This window comes from Leptodactylus fuscus, chromosome 8 (assembly GCF_031893055.1).
Source record: "Leptodactylus fuscus isolate aLepFus1 chromosome 8, aLepFus1.hap2, whole genome shotgun sequence".
Lineage (NCBI taxonomy): Eukaryota > Metazoa > Chordata > Amphibia > Anura > Leptodactylidae > Leptodactylus > Leptodactylus fuscus.
This window is the reverse complement of record NC_134272.1, coordinates 33,694,576-33,703,690: the sequence shown is the minus strand read 5'-3', so window position 1 is coordinate 33,703,690 and position 9,115 is coordinate 33,694,576. Positions and strand designations below refer to the sequence as shown.

Genomic DNA, 9,115 nt, shown 5'->3' with positions numbered 1-9,115 from the left:
GAGAAATTGACTTGGTAAAAATCCCACATTATGTAGTAAAGGCTTCTGGGAAAGTTGGGCATGATGTTCAGGGTGCATCCTATAGAGGGCAGCATAACAGAGGCACTGTCTCCCTATTTACATCTTGGGAGACAGATTTGCATATTCCTCCCATGAACCCTACTACATTTTCACTTATAAGGGACCAGACCAGCCATTCCTGGGTTACAATGGTGACATGTTGACCTCATTATGCCATCATGACATGCATTCATTAACCAGTGGCAGATACATATACACAATACATTATTGCTTCAAGAGCTGGTGAAGATATTTTACCTTATTCCGTGTATTTAAAAAAAACAAAAAACAAACTCTGAGCAAAACCCCTAAGTTAAAGGGTTTGTCCAGGATAATTTACATTTTTTTTTAGGCCAGGGAAGGTGAATAAAATAAAATTAAAAAACTCATACACATCTGTCCCCGATGCTCCAATGTCTCCCAATATTCCTGGTCTCAAAGTATTCCTGTCCTGCTGATTTCTGCTCGAGTTGGTTTAAAGGCCCATTTTGTGACCCAGAAATACAGATGTAGCAGAGTTAACCTGAACTCAAGGAAACCAAAAATAAGACAATGAAAAATCATTGGAAAAATATTTTCTATTACTTTTCAGTGGTTTTTGTTGTCTTCTGTGATATATTATGTTGTAGATGTTTGTACCTCTGCTCCATATGTTCATACCTTTCATGTCCTCTTCTCATTGGCAGTATTATATACCATTGGAAAGCTTGCTGGTATGGACCTGAGTGCAGAGAAATCAGCTGGTATCGCTGCAGTTCTGTATTAATATTTCTAGGAATAACTAGAGGCAAATGTGACACAATATGACCCCCACCTATTACTCCATTTCAGTATAATGAAGTGGTCATCTTGCTGGAATAACACGAAAACCTCTTGGATATTGACAGAGAAACCTAATGCTTGCTACAACTGGGTGAAGTCTAGACATGACGTCAGTACATAGAAGCTTCTCACTTTATTAATACATTTTGGCTCCTTTCTATGAAATTCTGCCCTTCTTAATTCTTTCCCTTGTTCGTATATTGAGATATGAGGCTGAAGAGAAGTCACTTTAAACTATATTACATCTGCATTTTTTTTTTTGTGTGTGTGCGTTCTAGGGAAAGGGGGTGATTTAAATTTTTCATTCTTTTTTGAATTTTTTTTTATAACTTGTTTTTAGACTCCCTGGGGTCGGATCACTAATATAGTACACTGCAGTGCTAACACATTATATCTCAATTTATTCATGTGAATGTTCCCAATTTTGAAGGACATGGAGACCCCCTTAAAGTCAGAGCAAAACAAAATCTGTTTGCAATGCTGACTAGGAGATTGATTGTCCCTGGTAAAGTTGTCACCTACCAGACCTTCTTGTTTCTAGGTGCTTTCACCCTGTGACGGTCACTTGCCTGTGGCTCCATGTATTCTAGCAGAGATGGTCACAGATAATGTCAGTGTTGTGTATACTTGTGCAGAAACATGACAATGCATACTGGAAGCAGAAATGATTGCTTATACTGTATATAGCTTTCTTCCAGCAGAGGGTGTATTGACAGAATGCGAGGTGCTGCTGCGACATCTAGTGGAACTGCAGGAAGAAGACACCATAAGCCAGGATAGTATATGCCATATCACAAACCTGGTAGATTATTTTTTTTTTCTTTTAAATATATGAAATTATTTTATGACAAGGAATACAGTTTGTATTAATATTTTATGCCATATATCATTGTGGTGCTAAATGTAGTTTTCTAATATATGGATTTCATTTTACTTCCTTTCCATTTTATAATCTTTTAAAATGTTTCGTTCTAGAATGGTATATAAAATCAGAGGTCACACTATATTTTATAGCAATATATATATATATATATATATATATATATATATACACCCCCCCCCCAAAGTAAGACTACTGCTCTTAGCATTTCTGAGTAGTACTTTTTCAGCAAAGAGGTGTATGAAGTAATGCAAATACATAAGCACACTATGTTAAGGAGCTGTTATATATGGAGAGAAATTACTATACATGTTTTCTATGTATAAACAGCAAATTTGGACAAACCTAAGAATAGATATGTGACCACTCTGATTTTTCCCCACTACAGCAATCACTTGGATAATTGTGTATATTTTCAGTATCGTTCACTTAGAAAAACTTTTCTTAACCATCACTCCAGTTTATACTTCATATCAGAAGGATTTTACTCCAAACTCTTCAGTGTTCAGTTTACAATGTGGTATATGGAGAGGGTAGGTGGAGGAGGAGAGCTATAGAGATTAAGGCGGTCTACATCATTAAATGAATCAATGCTGTTGAAGGCTGAATAGTAATCCTTAATAACTCAGGTGTGTGTAAGAAAATGGATTCATATAATGCATATGCCTATGGGGGTGGGGGAAGGGAAGCTGAGCAGGACCTCTCCTGTCTTAGACATCTGAATCTTCACGCAGGCGGCTATGCAATGTCCATCGCAGCACCTCAAATATAGCATGCCGGGCAGAACCTGCCAGGCTCCCTCTATGGCTCACCATGCAGAAAAGGGCACTATCATTCCAGGCGCACATCCCTGGCTCCTACCACCATCAAGCCTGGCTAAGCCACAGAGCCCGGAGCAGACCCAGCACCCCCCTAACGAGCAACAGCCACTTGCCAAGCTAAAACTCCCAACAGAAAATACACCATCCCAAACACACAGACCCTGAGCAGATACAGAATGAGAGCCCACAGCCTGGAGATGGGGCAGCACAGGCAGACGTATAAGCCACGGAGAACAGACTGTACCCAGGGTCCCTAGAAGGCGAGGCTCATTTCCTGCTACACTGCACCAAATACTCAGCTGTGAGGGCAGTCTACTTCCAAAGACTCTGCCCACATCCCAGACTTCACATCTGTAGCTAAGAGGAAACTCTACATCCTACTGGGAGGAGTCTACTGTGAAGATCGCTGACCAATATGTGTCCACCTACCACCCAATGAGGGGGAAGATAAGACCCCAAGAACTATACCTCAAATCATACCCCCCCCCCCCCCCAATATACCCACCACTCTCCCCTCAAACCAATCTGCTTTGGGAATATTAAATGTACTTGGACGTGCCAATAATGCTTCTTGATTTATCCCCTAATAAGGTCAGTGATAACTAGGGTTGAACTGGCCGAGCATTGTGGGAAAAGCTTAGCACCCATAGGAATGAATGGAAGCGACTGTCCGCTTAACCCCCTGCCTGCCGCGTCCACTCATTCCTATGGATTTACAGCAGCCTGCCACTTCTGCTTCATCGCTGTCTTACTGTATACTTAGCTGAATATACGGTAAAACAGAGACGAAGCAGAAGAGCAGGCTGCAGTAAATCACTGTGTGCTGCTGTGAGGACGACGAGGCAAGTTCACGAGTAGATTGATACTACTGTACACTGACTTGTCCATCTAGTAGACAAGTCAATGTACAGTAATATCTACTCGTGAACTTCACTCATTTTACCTACTCAGAACTGCTGCTGCAGGTACTGGGAGGGGAGACATGACTGATGCACTCATGTCTCCCCACCCACACGCTAAGCTGCACCAAGCCCCTACTCCCTGCATCTCTACAATACTAGTCTAGGGAGGCGGAGGGGGGGGAGCAGGGTGCAGGACGTGCTGAAAGCCTGTGAAGGAGAGAGGACTGGACCAAGAACTGGGAGCTGCAGCTGTGCAGGTAAGCTGACAAAAAGGGGTTGGGATTTAATCACTACACAGCGTGGAGTCCAAAAATGTGTAGTGAATAGGATAGTTTTTAAAATCCGATCTGATTATTTTAAAAAAATCCCATTGACTTGTATTGGGATCGGAAAATGGATTTTAAAAATTATCCTGAAATTCCTAGAATAGCTCATATGGGCTGTGTCAGGCAGGAGAAAGCAAGACTTGCAACACAAATAGGCAAGTGTTTAAAGGCATTTCATATATGTAGCCAGAGCTTTCTAGGCACATATGCAGTGCGAACTGGAACAAAGCTCAAACATTGCAGCTTAACAGTGGCATGAAAAAGCTTTAGAGACTGAAGATGAATACAAAGAACAGTAAACCAAGTTACAACAAGTTGTTTATTAAGTGCATAAAGTACTAAAGCGTTGTGGAATTAGATCTTGTTGAATGCAGCAACATCCATGGACTGTACAAAGTCTTCAAATGCTGTGATCTTCTCCTCCAGGACATCTGTGCCAACTTTGTCATCTTCCACAACACACTGGATTTGCAGCTTCTTGATGCCATAGCCAACTGGAACAAGCTTGGCTGTTGAGAAGAATACACTCTTATAGGATATCATTCAACCATTACCCCTGGAAAATTCCCGTTAACAACAACTCCGAGATCTCTGCAAACTAGATTTCTGATTTTCATCATAATCATGAAGTAGGTTATCCCTGCTCTGCCGATTGAGTTATTTATATGTTCCGAGTATCAGTTATATACAGGCTTTTCCCTCCTGCCACAAGTCATGAAGTTTCTTCACTGTGTAGTTTTGCAGTAGGGCAAGGAACTCTGCAGATCTACCCAACTGCTCCCCCACCCCCGATGCCAGATCTCAGAACAGAATCTAAGCTACAATAAGCTTGAATAAAATTTTAAAAGTAACAAATAGATTTTATTTTATATTTAGCCATTAGCCATAAGTGACCTGTCCCCAAATAACCAAATTTCTATTACTTTTTGCAAGCTATACATCTAATTAAATATATCAGACACCATCCCTCCCAAATATAACAAAATGCATTCACATGATACGTCCACTAGCTTAATGCAGAGACAGAAATAAGTCTACAAGACACATTGAAGTCTTGTTAGATCTTATGTGGCAAGTCAGAAAATAAGTGATCCATCATTACAATCAGCCGAAAGATGGTGATTAAGTTATCTCATCATGTATGCCACAAGTTCTGTCCAGTGTCTGATGTACACCAATGAGTACTTACATCCTCCCCAAACTAAACCTTCCATCTGGATGCTTCGGACGCATTCTTCTAGCTTTGCCATATCTGTTTCGTCATCCCATGGCTTCACATCAAGCAGGATGGAAGATTTAGCAATAAGTGCTGGTTCTGTAGGAAAAAGAACTCAGTTATACCTGATCTCACCAACTCCACGTTAACTGAAATTTCTAATGATTGACATGTTTGTTCTACAGATGGCTCCCTTCAGAGCAAGTGAAAGGAAGAGTCTGTAAAACACATTCCTGTGCCACAGGAGGAATGCTGGAACTGCCACAAAGCCACACAATTCCAGACCAGTATCTGTGGACAACTTCATGAAGACTGATTGGCTCTGGATATCACAACAGTGGAGGTAGCAGAGTAGATATTAGTCTGGTCATTATAAGTGCTGAGGAGCTATAAGAGTTAGGACTCAGCCAAATACACGTTACTTACTCTTTGATTTCTTTGATTCATACTGTGCCAATCGCTCTTCTCTGATTCTCTTGGCTTCTTCATTTTCCTGTAACAAAATGTTTAAGGATAACATATGGAATCCGGCTTCAGCAATTCAAATGCAACAAGTGAAGACTGGACAAGTCAGAAAGAACATGTGCATCACGTATCAGCCGAAAGATGGTGATTTAGTTCATTCATCATGTTACCAGTCTGTCTTAACACCACACACTTGAGGAAAAGGTCTGCAAGGTGCATAGAGAATTTGCAAATTGACAAAACAACTGAAATGCAGTGCAGTGTCAGATTCCATATCCTATTCTTCGTATACTAATGCTATATGTGAAAGTTTGTATGTTTGTTACTCAATCACACAAACGGCTGAATGGATTTGGCTGAAATTTGGTACAGATAGGAACCTCGATTAAAATATAGGAAGCGCGATTAAAATATAGGCTACGTTTTATCCCGGTAAATGACATCACAGTTAAGCACGAATTTACATACACACTACGTTTGAGGACCTTTGATGATGTCTTCACAGGCCCTTCAGCCATCCCATAGGATCATGCTATGTGGTGGATGGAGATGCATGCTAATTTGGGGGTGGAGCTAAATAGGAGGGAGCCAGACAGTGTGAAGGGTGAAGAAAACGGACTCAGAAGATCAGGAGACTAAATTACATACAGGCTGGTCTGGACAAGAGGAGTATATTGGGTGTAAAATTTCAGTAAGTAGCACTGGGAATCTGTTCTGCCTCAGATGGGGGAGGGAGAACTGTTGTACATTTCAGCAGCAGCCATTCAGCATTGTCTAACACAGACACTGCTAGGACATTCAGACTGCCCGATGTAGCAGAGCTGAGGCAGCGCGGTACCACAGCTTGCTCTGCTCTCCATACAGCTGGGGCTGCTTCACATATGTGCAGATGTAGCAGAGCCAACACGCGGACGCAGGCGGATCACCACCAACCACATTTGGCTAATTATAAGTGTCTCATTGCCAACAACAACCCACAGATGAAGTCGCAGGCAGAAGCTAGTAAGCCACAAATGAAGCTACTCTTTAGAGCATACCTTAAGTAATATAGGGGAAATAGAGAAACGTCTATATTTGGCTTTTTTTTTTTAAATTATCAAAGATGCAAAAATTGTCAATTTCACTTCAAAAACGGTACTAGCCTCCCAGGACACAAGTATTACATTTGTAGACACCAAGTGTGTCAATCATGAAACTATGTCCCCCATAAAATATCTCCCTTAAGAATATGACATGCGACACCCCCATGGGAAAATGTAGAGGTATGCACAAGGAAAGAGCGAGACTACCAGCACTTACCTCCTCATCATCTGAGCCAAATAAGTCAATGTCGTCATCATCGTCATCTTTAGCATTCTTAGCAGCACTGTCTGTTGTGTCTTCAATATTCACTGGGCCATATTTTCCCAAGGGTTTCTTTACTCCGGGGAGGCTGCAAGTAAGACGCAACCTTTTACTTTTGCCATAAGTTATTAAATTCCAGTAAAATCCCTTGACACTCATATGAAAGTTTTCTACATGGTCTTAAAACATGCAAAGTAATTGCAAAGAAGCTTTGCAAAAGCCCATGCAATTCTTGCATTGCTTACTGAGTGGGCCAAGCAAAGCTGAAGGGGCACAACACTGCTGAACATCCTGCCCCTTTGGGGAGATTGTTTTAGTGATGGGTGCATCAGCACTCAATCAAAACCTCTGACTAGTCACTCGTTTCATATGAGAAGTGACACCAACATTGCACATAACCTTTAGCTTCACAGCAAGATACTACAGACAAGATACTGTGTGCAAGGGGTTAGTAGCCAACCCAAGCTGGTCAAGTCAGAAAGAACAAATTCATCACTTATCAGCCGAAAGATGGTGATTTAGTTAATTCATCACATTACCAGCTTGGGTTGTCCATTACACATCTTTATACCAAGAGTCAAGACGCTGCTGTAACTTACCTGGCTTTTTGCTTTTCATAAGACTTAATGTGGTTGTACCAGCGAAGTGCATGGAAGAGATCGGCAGGGGGAGCACCAGAGAGGGCTTCAAAGACCGCAATGTCAGCCTGGGAGGGTACGTACCTGAAGAGAACAAGAGTGGAACATTATAGGAGAGACTGTAAATAGCCACATCACTAAGGATATCAGGGCCAGCATTTAACAAGCAGTTTGACGCTGACCAATGACACCAACATCATATGGGAAATTTTGTTAAATAGTCATCTGATAGTCAGAAGATCATTCAGAGCAAAACTTCCTGAGAATATTCTCCGAATCTTCCCGTAAAGTCTCTTCAACATCTGGGTCACAGAATACGATTGACCAGTCTGAACTACATCCAGTCTAGAATAAGCAGTCCTGCTGCCTCTGCCCACTTCTGTGTAATACTTAAGGCCGTCTTTAGGCATTACCCCACCCAGAGGGCAGATGGTATAACAGCTGCACAGTAAGAGGCCGACAGCTGCACCAGGATCAAAGTGCCAGCCAGTTATGTGACCCCCACAAGGCCATGCTGTCAAGATACATCTAATGGTAGTGAATGAGTTCGTGCACTACAAGTAATGAAGCTCATGACAACAGGCCAGATGTTAAAAGAAAAAAAAAAAAAAAGCCACAATACATCAATGTGTGCACTAAGACAGAAAAGCCATTGGAAACTCCTTCATGTGTGCACACTGCCTTAGTGTCAGACAGGGCTGTGGAGTTGGTAGGGTAACCTGCTATCAATTTCATCACAGCTCGACTTCAAAAATGGCTGAGAGCCACAGTCAGTCAAAAGTCAGAAAAAACCAACCTAATTCCCTAAAAAAGCCAGTGATTGAATACTATGAAACAGTATGGATCTAATTATATAATATATAAGGTTACGCTAAAGTCAAAGTCAGTAGGAGGAAGTTCACTTTCTTTGCAGGCAGATTTTTGTGGGAGACGGAACCTATAAAACAAAAACCCACCCACCTCCCCCATTCATTTCAATGGGAGTTAGTAACAGATCCCCCCCCCCTCCACTTTTCAGGCAGATCCCCTCTTACAAAGCCCTCTAAAGCTAAGGGAAGGGGGGAGGGGGGTTTGGGCCTCTCTGCCACCCATTCATTTCAATGGGCATTGTGAAGGCAGAATCGTACTCAAAATCTGTCTGGGGAAACAAAAAAAAAAAAAAAAAAAAAAAAAAAAAAAAAAAAGTCATTGAGCAGCCCCTAACCCCCAACTCACTATGTAGTCAGCCGGGTTATGTAGTCAGCCATGTCTGCACGCTGCTGTTCTTCTAGGAAACCCCTGTCAGGTCTATGGCCACACCTCAGGAATACACATGCATTCTCGGCAGATCCAAGCATGCACATTTGTCAGGGGACAGATCTGGTTCCATTCCTACGGCCTAGCCCATGCAGAGGCGCCGGTCACCGCACACGTGTCAGTCCGGCAGCATGCAGCCAACAATGGGCAGCGCTCGGTCATATACCGCAGTCTGTACGGAGATATTTACTTCAGTCACTGACCCCTCGATGTAGCTCTTGTCGGCCAGGAACTCGTTGAGGACCTTCAGGCCGGCGGCGGACTTGAGATCTCCGAAACCCATAGCTGCTACTACACAGAGAGGAGGAGAGTGAAAGAGAACTGCAGGCCCGGCGCCCGGCCTTT

The 9,115-nt window shown here is 42.3% G+C and overlaps 1 protein-coding gene and 2 non-coding genes across 3 annotated transcripts; all 3 read right to left on the bottom strand.

The window, feature by feature from the left end:
- Window positions 1-4,112: 4,112 nt before the first annotated feature.
- On the bottom strand, window positions 4,113-9,111 carry EEF1B2 (eukaryotic translation elongation factor 1 beta 2). Its single transcript, XM_075284357.1, has 6 exons — window positions 8,974-9,111; window positions 7,436-7,558; window positions 6,792-6,924; window positions 5,454-5,520; window positions 5,001-5,126; window positions 4,113-4,320 (listed from the first exon to the last, which is right to left on the bottom strand). The coding sequence occupies exons 1-6, from the start codon at window positions 9,051-9,053 to the stop codon at window positions 4,166-4,168; spliced, it is 684 nt and encodes a 227-aa protein (XP_075140458.1). The 5' UTR covers window positions 9,054-9,111; the 3' UTR covers window positions 4,113-4,165.
- On the bottom strand, window positions 5,589-5,665 carry LOC142217768 (small nucleolar RNA SNORD51). The gene has a single exon (XR_012717414.1). It is a non-coding gene; the product is annotated as a small nucleolar RNA SNORD51 (small nucleolar RNA).
- LOC142217767 (small nucleolar RNA SNORD51) lies at window positions 7,302-7,378 on the bottom strand. Its single transcript, XR_012717413.1, has one exon. It is a non-coding gene; the product is annotated as a small nucleolar RNA SNORD51 (small nucleolar RNA).
- Window positions 9,112-9,115: the final 4 nt, after the last annotated feature.

Excerpts from the sequence above, each read along its gene's own strand:
- EEF1B2 (XM_075284357.1), bottom strand. The coding sequence starts at position 9,053 with ATGGGTTTCGGAGATCTCAAGTCCGCCGCCGGCCTGAAGGTCCTCAAC. Across the intron at positions 5,521-6,791 it reads TTGGCTCAGATGATGAGGAG|GAAAATGAAGAAGCCAAGAG; the intron begins GTAAGTGCTGGT and ends ATTTTGTTACAG. Across the intron at positions 4,321-5,000 it reads AGGTTTAGTTTGGGGAGGAT|CCAAGCTTGTTCCAGTTGGC; the intron begins GTAAGTACTCAT and ends TCTTCTCAACAG.